The sequence below is a fragment of the Pocillopora damicornis genome, chromosome 12, assembly GCF_964200805.1.
Source record: "Pocillopora damicornis chromosome 12, jaPocDami1.2, whole genome shotgun sequence".
NCBI classification, from domain to species: domain Eukaryota; kingdom Metazoa; phylum Cnidaria; class Anthozoa; order Scleractinia; family Pocilloporidae; genus Pocillopora; species Pocillopora damicornis.
The window spans coordinates 1,107,442-1,127,008 of record NC_142681.1 but is presented as its reverse complement, the minus strand read 5'-3'; the positions used below and the strand labels follow the sequence as shown (position 1 = coordinate 1,127,008).

Sequence of the window (19,567 nt, the reverse complement as noted above, 5' to 3'; positions counted from 1 at the left end):
ATTTCAGTTCCAGTTCGTTCCGCGTGGCTTGGAAAGCCTGTCACAACACATAACGTCACGCATAGCGATAAGTTATTTTCCGAGAAGCTTCCCAACTGTAATAGTTTCCTATTAATCATGTCGTCGTTTGCACCACCTAGCAAAAAGGCCAAACGATCACACAGTAATGGAGCAGCAGCTAAAAGTGATGGCGATTTTTTTCCAGGTAAAGTTAGATGTGCATTAATTTCAAGCTTAATAAATTTTTCACCCAGCGGTTTTCGGTAGGGAAGGTCCCAGTAAGTTACAAGTCTTGAAAAATTTAGTTAAATAAGCGGTACAATTTCTTTTTTCTTGCACGAATCAGTCGTATATGTAAGATTTTCTTCTTTTGTGCGTTTTGTATTTGAATAACAACAACAACAAAAACAGTATTGCGAAGTTGGATAAACTCGAGCAGTAGGGCGTGTGACTTATCTGTTTTTTGTACTAAATAATCTGAATTTGGAACCTTTCATTGTTTTGTTACAGGAATAAACAAAATTGAATACAAGCCCGATGGAGGTCCAGAAGATAATCTGTGCTTCAAACACTACAATGGCCAAGAGGTAGTGTCAAACGTTTCGATGGAGAATCCTACAGCCAGCCCAATCGCGGAAGTTTAAATGTTTAAGTTAGACCCTCGATCAGTAGAAACTATCGTCACAAATTCCTTCACAATTGAAACCGAACTTTTTCAGTTCTAATTTCCCTTAGCTATTATAAAGAAATGGCTCGAATAAGTTTTAATGTGTACATCAGAGTGAGTGTGAAATGTGTGCTGATAAAAGAAAAAACAATCCTTTAAGTTTGCGTGACATGACTAAATGTCACAATTTGTCAAATATTTTTTTGATTTTTTTAAATTTTATTCCCTTTTTTCTATTTTTGACTTTATATTAGACGACTGGTGATATAATGAGGTATTGACATGAATTGACTCTAATCAACAGGTGGTAATGGGAAAAACAATGGAAGACTGGTGCAGATTTTCAGTCTGTTTCTGGCATACATTTAGAGGCACAGGTAGGATTTTGAAATATATAGCGCACTGTTAATCTGGTTCCAAAAGAAATGTTTAGTTTTTTGTACCCAAACTTTTTCAGTGTTCTTGAAGACTCTGCCAATGTCTTAATGTTCAGATTGTTGGCTGACACTTTAAATAGGCAATTCATCAGTTTACCATCCTTTGACTCCTGGCCTATTAATGTCAAGCTATCAGCTGACATATAAATTGATCATATATCTACTGATGTATTGCATGATGATAACTGTGATATATTTGTAAATTTTGTTGTTCTTGCTGCTCAAGAGACAAATATGATCATTGCCTGTGCTCAGTTATTGGACAAAGTGCAAAGCTTTTAACCACCCACCCTAGATAGGACCATTCAATACGCCTTGAGTGTTTCATTTACACTTACATGGCAGTTTTAGTGCACCTGAGGGAGCAGCTACATGGTGGTCCTTGGACATTTGTAACTCCTCTTTTTATTGAAAAAAATTGCTAATTCATAATAAAAAGATAACCTTACATTCTCCCCCCCCCCCCCCCAATGCCAGTAAGATGCTAGTCTACTGTAACCTTACAAGAGAACCCCTTTCTTTTTCTGATTGACCCTTTAACTCCCACAATCTTATTGTTGATACTTTCCTCTTTTTCACTACTTATTTCCCTGTACATTAGTGACGAGAATTTGGTGGTCAAGTAAGATAACAACTTCTGCCCAACAAGTTTGAGTGTTCTCATTACCTGCTTGCCTGATGACACATGGATATTATAGGAAGAATTTACATGTTAATCACTTCTGGGAGTTAAATGGATAAGAGGAATTCATTCCTATTTCCCTCTGGTATATTTAATAGCCACATTATCAAGCACATACTTCAGTATAATTTAAAAAATTATTATTTGACCAGGTGCTGACCCATTTGGTTTCCCAACAATTTCAAGACACTGGGATGATGGAAGTAACAGCCTGGAAAATGCAAAGAGAAGATTGAGAGCAGCATTTGAATTTTTTGAGAAACTTGGTGTGAAATATTACACGTTCCATGACAGGTAACTTGGTAACTCCTCGAAATTTTAATTACCAGTAAGTTTAAGCTTTCTAATGATTTAACTTCAGGAATGAATCAGGGACAGCTTGAGTGGTATCTTTCATATTCTTTCTAGATTTGTAGAGTGGTGGATAGTCTGCATTTTAATTTTTTTTTATGTGTAGGGACATTGCCCCTGAAGGAGATGACTTGAAAGAGACAAATGCCAACCTAGATCAGCTTACTGATCTTGCCCTTGAGTTACAACAGAAGACTGGAGTTAAACTGCTCTGGGCAACATGCAACCTCTTTTCCAACCCAAGGTATTTGAAACTTTTTTTGGTCATACTTTTTACACCTTGGCGTAGGTGTTCTTGGGCACAGTTTTCTACCCTTACAGCTCCTCCATTAACCCTGTCCAGAAAATGTGGAAAATTTCTGGAGGGAGTGGTGACCTGCAATGGACTAGTGATAGCAATACAGATGTTATTGGTCAAAGAAGCCAAGATAAGCCCCAGCAGTGATGCAGTACAAGGTTTACTAAGTCTAAGAATGAAAATTAATGAGTTGTGGCGACTACTTTTAATAAGAAAATTGTGTTGTTATTAACAGGTATATGAATGGAGCAGCCACCAACCCTGATGCTCATGCATTTGCCCATGCTGCTGCACAAGTCAAGAAGGGACTGGAGATTGCTAAGAAACTCGGAGCAGAAAATTTTGGTAAGAGCTCAAATATGTTGAGGGTAAAACAACATGAATGCTGATATCTGTATGGGATTTGGAATTTTTAAAAGAATGGAAACTTAATAAGTTTTCAAGAACTCCAGTTGGAAAAAGAGTGAAGTCTAGAGTCATTTACTTGGTGGAAGATAGACAAGATTCTTAGAAATGATTGTATCATGTCAATTATCATGACTTTGTTTTCAGTGTTCTGGGGTGGACGTGAGGGATATCACACGTTGCTTAACACTGATGTCAGACGAGAGCTTGATCACATGGGTTCCTTCTTCCAGATGGTTGTTGGTAAATATGATAGTAGATGATACTTTGAAATATTGGAAAATAAAATTGATAATATTCCATTATCCAAAGTAGCAACCCAAACTAGAAATTTATTCTGTGGAAAGGGATCTTCATGTTGAGAAAGAATATGATACAAGTATTACTAATGCAGAGAAGTTCTTATGTTGTGACAAAAGGCTGAATATTTTCCTGTCCGGATGGGCGTAATTCAGTCAATAAACATTTCATCAAATGGCTGCCACTCCTTTTTTTTTTCCTTCCTTTTTGCACTAATTTATGATCATTGATAATTACTATTTTTGACATTTTCTCTGATGTTTTTCAGACTACAAGAAGAAGATAGAATTTAAAGGCCAGTTACTTATTGAACCCAAGCCTAAAGAGCCAACTAAACATCAGTATGATTATGGTAAGGAAATACCTGACATTCAATATGCATTAGTTAGTAACTACTGGAAAAAAGGATGGTTTGTAATAACACTTTTGCTGGGCTGCTCCCTTGGTTTTACCCTGTTTCAAAGCTCTCTTGTTTGTCTGTTTGTATCCTCATGGGCATCGATGCTTCTGGCATATCTATGTCATCGTCCTTCTAAGAGTTGTGAAAGTGAACTGTGATGTGCATGGCCTCTTTGATCCAGTGTGTGCATCAAAAAGATCACAATCAACAATTTAACAGCAGAGATTTGTGCCTGTCACAGCTGTCAAAATCATCCAATCTCAGTGGGCCATTATGCATTATAGGGTACTGTGCAAATACTTGACCTTTCTTCCAGATAAAGACTAGCAGAGTACAGAAAAAATGTTGCAATGTATTTCCAGAATTACCACAACAGCTTCATTACTAGTCATGCAAAGTTTTTTTTCTATTTGTAGACTCAAAACAAGAACATTGTAAAGTTTTATTGATCCTTTTTCAGATGCTCAGACAGTGATTGCATTTCTCAAGACTTATGGACTAGAGAATGATTTCAAGGTTAGATTTTATCAAGGCATGCACCATCTCTCAATTAACTTCTCTTCTTCCATTCATATCTGTATTTTATACTCGTGGAGAGAAGGTCAAAAGATAACTCAGTGTTGTTTAGATAAATAATGTTGTTTAGATGAGCACTTGGTGCATTAGTAAAAAACCTTAGAGAATTTCATGTTTGCAGAAAAAATATTGTTGAATTTCTCAGCTAGTTATTTCATACCAAATAATAGGATTAAAAATGTTCTTGATTTCCTCTTTTTAATTAGTCACTTTAGTCCAGGACAGCTGAGAAGAATCATTTGATTACAGGTTATCTCCTAAATATATCACAGAGAATTTTTCAGTTTTGCTGATTTGTGTGCAATGTAGAGTTATGGTAATAACCCAAATCTGGGTGTGTCAATAAACGTGGCTGGGTATTTCCACTTTTTCCTACTTGTGTTGTTGAGTTATGGCGTCGCTGTTACGTCTGTTCGATATAGAAGAACAATTATTAGTGACAGCTGTTTCAAGTCTACAGTAACAAATACCCCTATTGAGAACAGATTTTGATTGGTTGTCTGAATGACTGAAGTATCAACGTTTACTTTGCAGCTGAACATTGAACCTAACCACACCACTTTGGCTGGTCACAGCTATGAACATGATGTTGTAGTGGCCTCCAAGTAAGTTTTAGTTGTCTCTAGATACTTTGAGGAGGATTCGTAAGGGTGTACCTCGAGTTTTTTTAAAGGTGCTCTTCCTTGTCGTGCTTACTTTTTTCTTTGTTCAGATTTGGTTTTCTTGGATCCATTGATTCTAACACTGGGTCACCAGATCTTGGTTGGGACACTGATCAGTTTCCTATGGACATAAAAAACTGTACTCTTGTGATGAAGGTTCGTTCTATTTCTTTTTGATGCGAGGCAGTGTAGACCCATCAATTTTTTTGACAATCTTCGACAGATACGTGGGCGACCCTTTCCAAGTTTTAGAGCTATTTAACCCGTTACACTTTAACACCAAAATGCATATTCTTCAAACTGTTCTCTACACATTTCCTATGGTACTTACAAGACGAATTGAACTAGCAATTAAGGGGTGATACTGTAAGGCGACATTAGATGTCTATCACTCGTAGTGCGGGTTAAAGGTTAGTGAAAAGCATTGAAGACGGACGCCACTGTGCCGGGGGGGGGAGGGAGGGGAGAAATTAAACATTAGGGATTTTTGTTTTGATTGGTGACTTCGTCTGTTCCAAACAAGTAAACGTGGCAGCTTAATTGACCTCGGGTTTTCTGTCCAATAGTCGTGATGAACATTCTTCATTTCACATGTTGAAAAGAGCGAAAGATTTAAATCGCGGGTGGGTCTTTTCCATGCTAAGTTTAACCAGACGGTGATCGAGCCCACACAAAATCGTTTTCCCACAATGATTTGACCACAAAATTTAAATAGTAAGTTGATGTCTTGAGGTTAAGTTCTACCATTAAAGGCCCTAATACGACTTGCAAATATGCACCACTTCATAATTTAAGACCTCTCTTTTTTGAGACTAAAAGTATTTTGCTCTCATTTCCCTCAATACGTACGTTAAGTTCTGATTACCAATCTTTTGTAGGCTATAATTGAACAAGGTGGTCTGGCACCTGGCGGACTGAACTTTGATTGTAAAATACGCCGAGAATCCACTGACCTTGAAGATATGTTCATAGCTCATATCGGTATGTGTGCGGTTTGTGGGAAGTGAAAGTCGAGAATGGAAGTGATTGAACGTCATAAAACTGACACCTGAGTTTTCACTAAGGGGTGTCAGGACAAATAAAAATATCTCTGCGAGCCAAATTAGCAACAAGCAACAGAATGGGAGGGGAGGGTTATGGACTAGACCGCGATTGGTTTTTGTGTTGCTTCTGCATTATTGATTCAGATAATGGTGTGAGTTTCCCCAAAACAAACTCAGAGGGCAGAAACGCGAAACAAAATTGATCCCGAATTACTTGCAAACCTCAATTGATTGTTACTCGAATCCAAAATAGTGATTATGACACGTCCCTAACTTCTTTATAAAGAACCTTCTGTATAAAGGTACAACTGTATTAAAACAATTTTAATGATTCACGGTGGATGTCTTCGGGCTTTGATTTCTGCCATGTAACTCGGAAGCCAATGGATTTCTATTCGTTGAATATGTGGTCAGTTTGTTAAGTTAAAGGCGGGTTGTTGTGTTATAGAGCTTACCTTGACTCAGAAGAGATTACAGTAAGACAATATTGATATTCTCTTGATTACAGCCTGTGTTAACTTAAGAACGAAACAGTTACACGTATTCTAGAGTTAGGTTTAGCATTTTTTGGTGTTCAAATTTAACTTTTTATGATCTTCTTCACCCAAGAGTATCTTTCTCTTTCTTTTATTCATGATATTGAAATCTATAACTCTCATGTTCAGGGTTTTCAAATTCTATTTCTTTATTTTTCGGTATGCACAGAATACTCCCCACGATCCCATATCCATCTCCCCTATCCAATTGTTTACAGTCTTTCGCTCGCCATCTCTTCCACAAATCAAATTCTTACTTCATATTAGGTGCCATGGATTCATTTGCTCGTGGTCTTAAGAATGCTGCCAAACTCATAGAAGACGGAACATTGGATGCATTAGTTAGGGTCAGTTGACGGAGTATTCGTTAGTTAATGCCTTGATGATCTTATTTTTTTGTCGCATGTTTTTGATGTCTTATTCCTTTCTGTTCCTTTTTTCCAAACCTGATTAAAGAGGGAGGAGGAAGTTCTTCCCAATAATGCATTCTCTCTAATTTGTTTTCCTTTGTTCGTTCAATTATTTTTTTTGTTTGTATTTTATTCAATGAAGAACGGTGTTCCCTTTTTACCTCTCCTGGCGTCAAAAAGCAACCAGCTGAGAAAATCTGTCCCCTCCCTAGAGGTTCGCCGTTCCTTCCCGGTTGAATTTTAGAATTTTTATACTTATTGATCTTAGCTTATGGTTTTGTATCCAAATTTGAAACGTTTAACTTTGCCTTGGCCTCGTCATCCGTGGCCTTTCTTGTTTTTTTTTTGTTTGTTTGTTTGTTTTAGGAGCGTTACAGTAGCTTTGATAAAGGAATTGGAGCAAAGATTGAGAAGGGATCAGCTTCCTTGGAAGAGCTTGAGGTACACACAAAGTAAAAATTTCTAAGTTCAAGTCCTTAACTTCCTACAGTAGAAATTCCAAGCAATTTTAGCCCATGCAAACCGTTTACCTGAGGTGTCATATGGCAAATTTGTTTATATCCTTTCATTATCTTAATAACTTGTTCCTTGGTTTCTCTTCATTTTTAGGATTACATTTTGGAGCACGGGGAACCAAAAATGATATCAGGAAAACAGGAGAAATATGAAGCGATTGTCAATTTTTTTGTATAGATGGATAAGCTAGGAAAGCTCTACACCTTGAATACTCGAGAAGCAGTGAGAATTGAGTCCCTGAAACGGTTTGATAAACACGTAAAAGCATTAATAATTATTTAAGGAGACGCAACATGAATTGTTGAATCTGTGCGTGGTGAATAGTAACCGGGTCGAATCATGTTTTAAAGGCAATCTAGTTTTTTGCTTCAAATAAATTAAGTCAGTATTTCTCAAGTGAACAATTTTGTTGTGTTCATACCTTTATCTGCCAGTTCAGATGAACACAACGGTCAAATGTCAGGCGTGCACAAGTGGTTCAGTGGGTGATGCGTCTATTTCCCGCGCAGAATTTCAAACGAAAGCAGAAGAAACGACCACTGTTGCGAAGAATATGCGCAAAAAATTGAATTAATTAGAGAAATTTGTAAATAGAAATAAGAATTAGGAAAGGAAAAAACTCTAGACTTTTCAACGCGAGGCTTATTATTAAACAAGGGGTATCTTGAGGATTTCACATTTTGTTTTGAGTTTTACAACAAAGTGGTGCGGTTTTAAAATACCGTGACTTAAAGGACCTATGAAGTTGGTTGAACTCTTTGGCGAAAAATTCGTTATGACTGCTTGAAAGCACTTGCCTTCCGCTCGTGCGCCTGCGTTTGACCGCTGTGTTGCTCCGATTTATGGCTATGTTACACCACATGAACATGTCGACCGCTGACTAATACTTTTTGCACAAATTCAGCGAAATGGGGAACAAAATGGCGCCAGGATTAAAAAAGAATGCCGTCTTTTCCAAATTATATCAACGAAGCGTCGCATATTCGTTTGAATGGATCACTGAAAAAGTATTCGCAAGGAAGACAGACGTATGATTACATTTTGAGAGGTGATACGTGTTTATTTACTTCCTAAACAAGCTCATCAGTACTCTGAAATTGCACAGCTTAATTGATAGCTAATTTGAATTGTCAAAAATGCATGAAAATCAACCATTTGGAGCTCGCTTTCATATACGCATATAATTAGAAGTATCATTTTATTTATTATTATTATTATCATTATTATTATCAATATCACTATAATTTATGATTTTTTTATGGAAAAATTTCACAAAATCACCAAATCTTGCCGCACCACGATATATCAGTTGTTATCGACGAAGAAATAACAAAACACTGAATTGTTCGAATTTCTATTGAAAGCATGCAACTTACATCGCATTACACATGACAGCTAAGGAAGCAAAGGAATGATACATTTTAGTCTACCAAGCCATCCGTCCTTTATCAAGAACCTCCAGTCTAACGAGAAACTACTACCTCTAGGGAGGAGAATGAACTGAAAAAGGTGGAAAACTGTAGTTCGCTTACTCATCAGGTTGGAGTAGTATTGCTCACAGCTAAACGATCTCTATTTCAAAGCCATGTGTCGTGATCAATTTCAAGTTACACAAAGTTTACCGCACAACTCAGTGCTTATCACAGTTGTAGTTTTGCGTCAATTCTGTAATGTAATGATCACTTTACCGTCACCTTTGTTAACACCCGCCATGTTCTGTTGATTTTTGCCGCTATTATACGAACCCCCTCCCCCTGCCACCCTAATGTTGGGGCTACTTAAAACTCCCCCACCGGAGTACCCGCCCCCTCCACCACCAGCCTTTAAAGCATAACCTCCCCCACCGAATCCCCCTTGGGAAACCGGGCATTTCCCTCCAGTTCCACCGTGGATGAAACGTACTGAAAAGCCCCGTTTTCCTCCTCCGTTCCCTAACAGTCCTGCTCCTCCTCCCCCAGGGATCTGGAGATCAACCATTCCTGTGTCAGCATTACAAAGATTTCCACCATACCCTCCTGCCCCTCCACACCTGCTTCCATTCTCTGTTGACTGACCCGGATCACCGTTTTTAAATTGTTCCCTCGGTATTCCCCCACCCCCTCCTCCACCAGCAATTATCAGTGGAGTGTCGTCAGGGAAAGTCACAAAACTGCCCCCGCCCCCACCCCCTGGCCTTTCACGAAGGTGAGGGTCCGTAGTACGATTACCCTCCTGCCCTACTAGTATTTTAAGCTGAGTTCCTTTCTGAAGCTGAAAGGTTCCTGTCATTCTGGCTCCTAAACCACCGGTCCTCCATGAACTTTTATCCTCGACATATGTGCCATTAGCACCAGAAGCACCAAATACTTCGATGACGTAGCTTCCGGTCTCGGGGACACTCCAAATTTGGATGCCAGAGCTTACAGTAACATGGCCTTCTAACGGTGTTCCTACATACCCCAATGTGCTAGTCGGCCCAGTTTCTCCTCTGGCTCCCAGTGTTGAGAAAACAAAGGTTTTGCCTGAGAAATGTGTGAATTAAAGGCTAGCTAATGTTTATGGAACTCTAATGCGCAAAAATCATCTCAGGCAGGTACATTTCTTAAAAATTGTCAGAACTTTACTGATCTCTAGAACAATGTGTTCTCTATCAGTGGGAATAATTTGTTTGCCAGATGTCTTTGAATCAAATTTAATCTTTCAAGGCTTCCTGATTGAACTGCTTAGTAATCTTAGTGGTGGCATGTTACCTGAGTTTGCTGACTCCCCGGAAGATTCATTCATTTTTTGACCCTAAAAAGAGAGAAATTCGAGCTTAAAATCATTCTATTTTGTTAACTATGCCTTGTTTTAAGGCATAAAAAAGCTGGAGAAGCTATCTGTGGCTGCTAACTTGGTGACTTGTGTATTTTCGGTCGAAGGCAAAATTCCGAGGAAGAGTTTGCTTTAACTGAAAGTTTTACTGACCGTAAGATCAAGCATCTGACCAAAGACATATCCAGGCATTGGTACAAGGGACGGCGCGTTATCCTTAGCACTGTCTGTTCCGTCATCGTTCAATTCACAAATCACGTTTCCTTCTATTTCCCTATAATTTACTGAGCGGCATAGTGGACGGCTTCTCAAGCAGAGATGAGCGCAGGATAAAGCACTGGACGCCTTCTGACGATCTATGACATGACCGGTTAGGTAATAACCTTCCTCAGTTTGAATGAAAGTTGAGTGGCCCTTTTTAGCTGGTGGTGAACTCAGTACTGCAGTCGTGAAGGTCAATAGTACAACGAGGACGTTCATGTTTGCACCTGTTAAAAGCTGAAGTAAGAGAAGTCGTCTATACAAATTGAACCCAGATTGAAAATCGGGTCCCCCCCTTGGCATCATTTGGTTCTCTTTGACGAAGTCTTCCTGCCAACTTCGCAAGAATGAAGTCTCGTGAAACGTGCCTCCCTTTTCGGAAAAATTTATGAACGAAAAACTGAGTAGAAACAGTAAGGTAATGGTTATTAATAACTGCATACAACTGGAAAAGTGTTGTCGCTATGTATGTATCAATCAACTCATCTATTTGGCTTTTTTTAAAACCCCTGGCGCCTGTTGCTTTTAGGGCGCACTGTTCAAATTTTCTCTTGGCTGTGCGATTTTTTTAACAAACCAATAAATTTTGCTAAATACAAACTAGTAAAATGGATTAGATTTTCCTTATTAGGGAACCTTTTCTTCTGTTTTCTGCAAAATCTGAAAAGTCGCTGAAAAGTTTTAAATTTGATGCCCTCCGCTGTTTTCGTTTAATTGCAAAGATATACTTAAATGTTTGGACGAGTTTTTTTTTACAAGGAACTGATTAATATAGATCAAACTACTATTTCGTCAGATGTGAAACAAGTTGTCTTTTGATTTAGCATTGAAATCCCTCATGTAATCGAGAAAAAAAACGTCGATCTTTAGCTTGCAACTTAAGAGAGTACCTGAACACCATTGCTTCTACTAAAAGAATAGCCAGAGATAAGACTGAAGAGTTTTTTTACAAACGCTTACCTTGCCTTCAGTTTTGTGGCCCAAATTACCTTCCACCCTTCGAGGTAGCGATAGCAAACCAACCGATGCTTGTATTTTGCACCTTTCACTTGAAACAAGGGAACAGCCCCTCTTAGCGTGTTTTTATTTTTTTTAATTTGGCATACGTGATGACAGGTACATGACTTACACCTTTTTAAATAAATATTATTGAATTACATTACTCTGCACGTTCTACCTAAAAAGTCACAGGAAGGGTAACCCACCCGCTTGACCACATTGTCACTATTTCGCATCTAAATATTTTTCTCTTGTCTCGTAAATGGTCAGTCCAGGCCGATACAATATTTCGCTTATTGCTCAGTTTAGTTAAGTTTGAGGTCGTTCTTGATTCTATTTTATTGGCTAATTGAATAACTGGCTATCTGTCATATTTACGCGGTAATAATCTTCTCTAATCAGTACTGATGAATGATAGTTTTTATTCATGCTGCTCTAAGGCTCTTTTTTTTCTTTTTTAAAAGTAGCTGAGTGTTTAACGTCAGGCCAAAATAGTAAAATGTGATTTCTTGAACGTGTTCTAGTCTTCCTTACTGAAAACCTTTGAGCGAAATCTCTCATCTCGTCAAACTACAAAACTCGTCACACTTTTAGATGGTAATCGGTAACAAAGATAAATAGCAGAAGGAAAAGTGTACTCATGGACGAAGGGGGGGGGGGTGGGGTGGGCTTCTAGCCTCTTTATAAGGCACTAGTTCTACAGAAAAAAACATTTTTAAGCTAATTAGAAAAAATACGACTGGTTTGTTTACTTTTAAGTGGTTTGATGTTCGGATGGAAAAAGCTTTTATTTGTATAAAAGAAGCGAACAGTACCTGTTATTAGCAGTTTAATCTTCATATAAGCGGGGCAGCTGTCATAATTTGCAAGTGTCCCGAAGCTGCATGGCTAAAATTTAATTAGGGTTTTGACAGGATCGTTGATCCATCTACTGACAGGTATTTTTTAATTACTTAGTGAAATTTTCGTGTTTGTTTAGAGTTACAAGAGAACCGCTTACAGCCCTCTGTTAAAAGTAAAATTGACACTACTAAAATTGGAAAATTTACGCTAAGAAAGTTTCCTATTTGATAAATGTAACTGAGGGAAGAAAGTTTGGAGCGAAACCAGTGGACTTGACCCGGTCGTAGGGTTCTTGGATTACTGCGACTTCAAACATTGCAAACCTGGAATGTCCTGGATTTAACCTAAAAAAAAAAAAGCTATCACCGATTCCAGTTTTGATCTCCATACTCAGTTGAACAGTTGGTTTACAGTATGGATACCTTAGCGAAGGTAGTCCGCCATCTCATCAATAACTCAACTGTTCTCCATCAAAACACTTTGTGTTTTTTTTTTTATACTTTCAAAGAACGTTTTATTGTGCAGTGAACAATTTTTACAATAATAATTTCATGTCAAACTGAGCCATATACAATTACATTCCTGACACTATATATATGCCGTATTAATCATTACAAGGACTTATTCCAATACTATGCCATCTCCATTAACAGATACAGTACCTTAAGCGACGGTAATTTCTAACTCAAGGTCGTCTGTGTATATGTCATTAATCCTGGGTGTTCTAATACATACTATGGAAACCGTTTGTAGTGAGGAGGAAAAACACTCCAAGTTATAACAAATGAAGTATGAAAAGCTAACTGGTCAAAACGTTTCTGGTCACACAAATATGACGAGCACGAGCAGTATCGAATCTGCATCAATTTTCTAATGTGATGAAAACTTTTCCATCCCCCTTGTTAACACCTGCTAGGTTCTGTTTATTCGCACCGATATTATACGATCCCCCTCCCCCCGCCACACCACCTGTGGTATTCCCTACAACTCCCCCGCCGGAATACCCGCCCCCCCCCACCACCACTCCTAACTCCACAACCTCCCCCACCGAATCCCCCAATAGATGTAGGACAGTTTCCCCCAGTTCCACCTTTAATAAAACTCAAAGAAGGTGTCACAATGCCTCCCCCACCCCCATTGCCATTAAGCCCAGCTCCCCCTCCTGATAAGACATTACACGGCCGCCCACCAGTCCCTCCCGTCCCGCCACACCTGGTACCTTTCTCCGTCGCTTGGCCAGGCTCACCGTCTTTGTACTGCTCGATTGGTATTCCCCCACCCCCTCCTCCGCCAGCAATTATAAGGGGAGTGTCGTTTGAAAAAGTCACAAAACTTCCCCCACCTCCACCCCCGGGTCTTTCATAGAAGCTTGCAGTGCGAGTACCCTTCTGACCCACAAGGATTTTTAGCTGATTTCCTTTGTGAAGCTTAAAAGATCCTTTTAATCTGGCCCCTAAACCACCGATCCTCCATGAACTCTCGTTGTCATTTGTTCCATTTGCACCGGAGGCACCAGACACTTCAATGACGTAGTTTCCGGTCACGGGAACACTCCATATTTGGACACCATCACTCAAATTGACTTTGCCTTCCAGGATTGTTCCTATATACCCGGATGTACTGTTCGGTCCAGTTGGTCCTTTGCTATTCAGGGTCGTGAAAACGTACTGGTGCTCTGGACCGATAAAGGAAATACGTGAGTGGTGTACATCGGGGAATAATTTGTTTCCTAGTAAATATGTAGCCTTACCTCTTGATATTTCTAAATCTGGAGAGACTGCAGCCTATGGAAAAGAAAAGAACAAGTACTTTTCTAGTACAAGCAAAAAAAATTAAAGTTCGCCCACGCACAAAAAAATAAAGGCCTAGAAACTATGGTGAAAAACTTTCTTGCATGTTGTTTTAAAAAAGATTATGTTTTCATATGTTGTTAGTCTGTGAAATTGTGAACATGCTGTTTGCTATGTTGTTAGTCTGTGAAATTGTAAACATGCTGGGCGCAAATAGTAATTACATGTGGTTCAGATTTTCTTTCAAACTAAAAACGCGTGCAATACTCACACTGAAGTTTTTATATGAAAAATAATTCATATTTGTACTGCGGTTGTAGATGAAAGTGAAATGTGATCATCGCAGTAAATTTTCCAATTTAAGCAATTGGAAAGAAGAAGCCTGAAAAAAATCAGGGCTTCAACGGGATTCGAACCCGTGACCTCCGCGATACCGGTGCGATGCTCTACCAACTGAGCTATGAAGCCACACATTGGGAGCGAGGTCAATTTATTGAGTTCATACCTTCCCGTGCAGTGAAATGATGTGAAGTTTTTATATGAAAAATAATTCATATTTGTACTGCGGTTGTAGATGAAAGTGAAATCACTGCACGGGAAGGTATGAACTCAATAAATTGACCTCGCTCCCAATGTGTGGCTTCATAGCTCAGTTGGTAGAGCATCGCACCGGTATCGCGGAGGTCACGGGTTCGAATCCCGTTGAAGCCCTGATTTTTTTTTTTCAGGCTTCTTCTTTCCAATTGCTTAAATTGGAAAATTTACTGCGATGATCACATTTCACTTTCATCTACAACCGCAGTACAAATATGAATTATTTTTCATATAAAAACTTCACATCATTTCACTGCACGGGAAGGTATGAACTCAATAAATTGACCTCGCTCCCAATGTGTGGCTTCATAGCTCAGTTGGTAGAGCATCGCACCGGTATCGCGGAGGTCACGGGTTCGAATCCCGTTGAAGCCCTGATTTTTTTTTTTCAGGCTTCTTCTTTCCAATTGCTTAAATTGGAAAATTTACTGCGATGATCACATTTCACTTTCAATACTCACACTAATATTCAACAGCTGATGAAACGAATATCCTCTCTTGCGAAACAAAGTGGTTTTGTCTGTGATCCTGCCAACATGAGCTGTTTTTTTGTTCAATTCACACATTCCATTTTTTCTGTTCTCGAAATTGAACGACATACAGTTTGAACGCACTAAGCACAGCTGTGCGCATGTCAAAATGTCATGCGTCCGCTGATAATGAATAACATTTCCTTTAAGCACGTAGCCATCTGTAGAACTGAGTATTGATGAGCGACTCACAGCAGTTCTTATGATTACCATGCTGACAGGGGTGGGGTGAATCATTAAAATGACCAGGATACTGACAGTGTCGTGTAAGATGTCATGACGTTTGATATCGTCTAACTGGGAAAGAAAAAGTCAACGGTACTCATTACAATACCGACTAGAATAAGTTGAAAAGCGGCTAAGTGCAGGGAGTAATTTTAAATGTTGTTTTTTACGGCTATGAAGTATAATACAGGTATTTTGCGAGACGCGTTTGGTTTGAAATATTAAAACAATTCCAATTAATTTATCTAATCAACGTGCAAACTTTTTGAAACGGGTACGTTCCACTGCTGGTCACCGAATCTAAATAACTTGTTGCATTTCCTAAAAAGTAATGATCATTCGGGCGAAAACATTTAAATCTGATAATATTAATTACCTCAGGCTGATTTTTGTGCTATACTAAGTTAATTTCAACTCCATTAAACAAAATTATTATCACTGTCTTCCGCAATTGTAAGTTGAAGATGATATAAATTATGATGTTCGGATTTCCATCTCTTACCAAAGTTGCTGCGAGTACAATATGATCGCTCTCACCTTCTAGCCCAATTTTTAGTTCAAAGGCTCCACTTGTCGACTTTGACGCAGAAATCTAAATTATTACTCGCAACAGGAATATCCGACGATGGGTTTACTTTCTGTCGTCCCATATCTTAACCCACAGTGTATGCAACTGTTTTAAAAGTAAGAAGAACCGAACACCTTGTCTGTAACTTAGAAACACTGACTTCCCCGAAAACATTTTGCCTGCCGACATTGTTTATCGTGCTACATTATTATATTCATTAGATGGCAGATATTTGTCATTTTAATTGTTCGAGAACCTGAATGTAATCGTTTTTCAGATTAATTGTGCTGATCGGATTTCTATGAAAACAATGGGATGAGAAAAAGCTGTTGAGTAATTTATATTCTTCAATCAAAAGGACAATCGAATTTTTCCCAGGCGAATTTGTAGGGGCCACTTTGAAAAAAAAATTGAGGAGGTAATTTCCATATATAATGCACGTTACGGGGATGTATTTGATGTGCTTCGATTTTGGTTGGTTAACCATCTGCTGATGATTGACTGAAACAGTGCCTGCCCAGAGGGCTGTGCAAGAAAGGCTAGGATTTTACCAAACGCGAATAGAAGGGGCATTTGAAATTGGAAGACGCATTTGTGGAGAACCATCTATTTTTCAAATCTAGAACATAGTTTGTACGAGGCAATTTAATTTTTAAGTCGGTCAGTGAAATCTGCTCAGTCCATTTTTAAAAATCAACATGGAAATGGCTTGTTCTGCTATTTTTAGCCTGTTGTGAAGGTGGACGAGACTATCTGCGATTTAGACCACAATTTTATTCGATAACAAAAAAAAAACAAAAGCAACAGTTGAAGAAACTGCTATTGAATACATCTTAAAGCAATAACAGAAATGGGGAGAGTAACTCTTAAGCTTGGAGACTAATGAGAATGATGATACATTGGTGTCTTCCGCCATTCAATTACCATGAGTGCCATCACTATTATTGTTATCATCGTTTTTATTGTGGCTTACACCTCAAGGCATTTCATAGATGCCTTCAATCAATCATGAACATGGTGGAAAGACAACGTATGTCAATTACTAGGCAACAGCTTTAGATCTTTGTTAAGAAAAAGGCAGGCGCATTTCAACTTCGTTTGGCGAGTGACTCACAATTAACTGTGTAACTTATTAGGCGAGTCAAGGGTTACTTCTTTCCCACAAATTATCTACACATGTACCAAGTTACTTAGAAATCCATACAGCGCGTGGAAACTTGCTTCAGTTCTTTAATGTGATAATCACCTTGCCGTCACCTTTGTTAACACCCGCCTTGTTCTGTTGATTTGTACCAATATTATACGAACCCCCTCCCCCTGCCACACCACTTGAGGAACCCCTCAAAACTCCCCCACCGGAATACCCTCCCCCTCCCCCACCAGCCACAAAGCTAAAGCTTCCACCACCGAATCCCCCTTTGGATACGGGACAAGTTCCCCCAGTTCCTCCGTTAATGAAACTCAACGAACCGGTCATCGTAGGCCCACCTCCCCCTCCCCCGTTGCCTTTGAGCCCAGCCCCCCCTCCTGATAAGATACCAGGGTCCACATTCCCTGTATCAGCATTGCAAGGTTGACCACCATTCCCTCCCGTCCCACCACACCTGGTGCCATTCTCTGTCACCTGACCGGGGTCACCGTCTTCAAATTGCTTTTTCGGCGCCCCTCCACCCCCACCCCCACCAGCAATAATTAGCGGGGTATCATCTAAGAGAGTCACAAAAGTGCCACCACCCCCACCCCCAGGCCTATCACCGAATTCCGCAGAACGGTGACCCTCTTGGCCAATAAGTATCTTGAGTTTGGTGCCTTTTGCAAGTGCGAAAGTTCCTTCCATCTTGGCTCCCAAGCCGCCGATCCTCCATTCGGGCTGATTTGAATATGTACCATTGGCACCTGAGGCACCAGATGCTTCGATGATGTACCTTCCTGTTACAGGAACACTCCAAATTTGGATACCATTGTTTAAAGTGACTTTTCCGTCTAGTGATGTTCCTGCATACCCGGATGTACTAGTCGGTCCAGTTTCTTCTTTGCCATCCAAGGTTGTGAACCCAAACTTAAAGGCTTTTTCTAAAAAGTTGTAATATTTTGTTATTCTAACAATTATGGACAAGCTAATATGTGGATATAAATATCTATGAATATGCTAAAAGAAAAAAAAACAGGTCATCTCGGAAACCATTTGCACTTGAAGGACTAGTCTTCAAATATTCAATTTAGCACTTGCCAAGACTATCAAAACTATGCTGAACAAATCGTGTTCCACCATTACGGGCCATTTAATAAAGATAACGTCCTTGAATTAAGCGCGAATCCAAACTGGCTGATATTAATTTTGGTGACGGGTAACTTTAGTAATATTGTATTACCTGTGTTTGTTGTCCCCAAAAGAGATTCATTTCTTTTATGACCATCCTGAAAAAAATAAGACAAGAGACCTAAATTTAATGGCCATCTCTTTGTAACTTGAAGTTCTTTTTAATTGAAACTCGTCACCATGAGCAAAATGTAGCTCTGCTTTCCTTATTTGCTTAGGTTCGACAGCTAATTATCCAGAGAAAGACTAACTTTAACGGACGTTTACTAACCGTGAGATTAAACAACTGTCCAAAGATGAATCCACGCATGGGTAAAAGGGACGCGGTATCATCTCCATCACCTACTATTCCTTCATCGTTTAATTCACAAATCGTGGTTCTTTCTTCTTCCTTGTAATTCACCGAGCGGCAAAGCGGTCGGCTTCTCAGGCAGAGGTGGACGCACGATAAAACGCTGGACGCCTTCTGACGGTTTATGACATGACCGGTTAGGTAATAATCTTCCACAATTTTAATGAAGGATGAGCGACCCTGTTGCGTTGGTGATAAACTGTACACTGCAGTGGTCACAGTCAGTAGCATCATGAAGATCTTCATGTTCTAACCTGTGAAAAGCGGAGTTGTCCTACACTGTTAATGCAAACTATAGAGGATCGATTGCCGAAGTAATTTTTGTTAAAATTAGAATTTCGTATTTGCATAAGTATAATCCATCCCCCTCTGTTTAACTGATTTTTATTTGTTGATTGTAAGAAAAACTTTCAAAGAGACAAGGGGAGCCCAATTTGGTCTGTAATCATACGAGTGATAACCGATATCGGACGACCGCGCAGCGGGAGTCCGATTTGTTTATCACGACTTTACGACACGAAGTTCTAAGTCTTTTGTACTGATGTGCACTGATGTTGCTGAATAAAGCGAAACATTGGAAAGCTAAGCAGATGTGTTTTTTTTCCAGAATTTTGCGTCATCGTCTTTTCAGTTAGAAATGTAAATTTCCCATACCACACATTTCAAGAGTTCATGTCTTCAGTCCGCAGTACCCGGCTAAGCTACTAAGAAGAAGCTTGAAAGCTACAATCACGTTAAATTAACGCCCACTGTTTCCGCCCTAGTTACAAATGTCTACAGAAATGTTTCAGTGAACGATTGTTGCGACGAAATTCGTAATAAGAATCAAACACAGGCTCGCACATCAATCAGACAGGAAAGTAAAGCTAACAATCACCGTTTGGCCGTTGTTAAGAGCTTTAAGGCTTAAAGTCGAACAAGCTTTCCCAGCGCGAATGTGCATGACCCAGGTGCTCAAACAGGAGGGACCAAAAGTGCAAACCAAAAGGATGAAATTATTTAAAATTAA

General features: G+C 39.3%; 3 protein-coding genes and 1 pseudogene across 5 annotated transcripts in view; 1 reads left to right on the top strand and 3 right to left on the bottom strand.

Annotated features, from left to right (window-relative positions):
* Nucleotides 1-7,684, top strand: LOC113676701 (uncharacterized). Its single transcript, XM_027193387.2, has 15 exons — nucleotides 1-205; nucleotides 511-587; nucleotides 972-1,044; nucleotides 1,939-2,080; nucleotides 2,244-2,381; nucleotides 2,671-2,780; nucleotides 2,988-3,083; nucleotides 3,409-3,492; nucleotides 4,001-4,056; nucleotides 4,651-4,721; nucleotides 4,829-4,934; nucleotides 5,657-5,759; nucleotides 6,625-6,704; nucleotides 7,134-7,208; nucleotides 7,377-7,684. The coding sequence occupies exons 1-15, from the start codon at nucleotides 118-120 to the stop codon at nucleotides 7,458-7,460; spliced, it is 1,383 nt and encodes a 460-aa protein (XP_027049188.2). The 5' UTR covers nucleotides 1-117; the 3' UTR covers nucleotides 7,461-7,684.
* A 260-nt stretch (nucleotides 7,685-7,944) lies between these two features.
* LOC113676678 (uncharacterized) lies at nucleotides 7,945-11,429 on the bottom strand. 2 transcript variants are annotated; one of them, XM_089189160.1, is made up of 4 exons: nucleotides 11,298-11,429; nucleotides 10,230-10,574; nucleotides 10,013-10,055; nucleotides 7,945-9,784 (listed from the first exon to the last, which is right to left on the bottom strand). In XM_089189160.1, the coding sequence occupies exons 2-4, from the start codon at nucleotides 10,554-10,556 to the stop codon at nucleotides 8,943-8,945; spliced, it is 1,212 nt and encodes a 403-aa protein (XP_089045286.1). In that variant the 5' UTR covers nucleotides 10,557-10,574; nucleotides 11,298-11,429; the 3' UTR covers nucleotides 7,945-8,942. The 2 variants fall into 2 exon arrangements, with proteins under 2 accessions (XP_089045286.1, XP_089045288.1); XM_089189162.1 differs by having other exon boundaries at nucleotides 10,230-10,564; nucleotides 11,298-11,413.
* Nucleotides 11,430-12,438: 1,009 nt separating this feature from the next.
* Nucleotides 12,439-17,039, bottom strand: LOC149036023 (uncharacterized; annotated as a pseudogene). The gene is made up of 3 exons (XR_016181566.1): nucleotides 15,025-17,039; nucleotides 13,930-13,963; nucleotides 12,439-13,854 (listed from the first exon to the last, which is right to left on the bottom strand). The product of XR_016181566.1 is annotated as an uncharacterized LOC149036023 (transcript).
* A 60-nt stretch (nucleotides 17,040-17,099) lies between these two features.
* Nucleotides 17,100-19,567, bottom strand: part of LOC149036022 (uncharacterized) — a 3,365-nt gene continuing 897 nt past the window's right edge. Inside the window, exons 2-4 of the mRNA XM_089189163.1 lie at nucleotides 18,478-18,812; nucleotides 18,259-18,304; nucleotides 17,100-17,959 (exon numbers count right to left, since the gene is read on the bottom strand). Coding sequence (XP_089045289.1) covers nucleotides 17,109-17,959; nucleotides 18,259-18,304; nucleotides 18,478-18,804 — 1,224 coding nt within the window. The 5' untranslated portion in view covers nucleotides 18,805-18,812 and the 3' untranslated portion in view covers nucleotides 17,100-17,108. The remainder of the gene's footprint in view (nucleotides 17,960-18,258; nucleotides 18,305-18,477; nucleotides 18,813-19,567) is intronic.

Bases quoted from the DNA above. Each gene is read 5' to 3' on its own strand.
- LOC113676701 (XM_027193387.2), top strand. From the start codon at position 118: ATGTCGTCGTTTGCACCACCTAGCAAAAAGGCCAAACGATCACACAGT. The intron at 5,760-6,624 runs GTATGTGTGCGG...ACTTCATATTAG, and splicing joins TATGTTCATAGCTCATATCG to GTGCCATGGATTCATTTGCT. The intron at 7,209-7,376 runs GTACACACAAAG...CTTCATTTTTAG, and splicing joins CTTCCTTGGAAGAGCTTGAG to GATTACATTTTGGAGCACGG.
- LOC113676678 (XM_089189160.1), bottom strand. From the start codon at position 10,556: ATGAACGTCCTCGTTGTACTATTGACCTTCACGACTGCAGTACTGAGT. The intron at 10,056-10,229 runs GTCAGTAAAACT...CTCTCTTTTTAG, and splicing joins GTCAGATGCTTGATCTTACG to GGTCAAAAAATGAATGAATC. The intron at 9,785-10,012 runs GTAACATGCCAC...CACATTTCTCAG, and splicing joins CGGGGAGTCAGCAAACTCAG to GCAAAACCTTTGTTTTCTCA.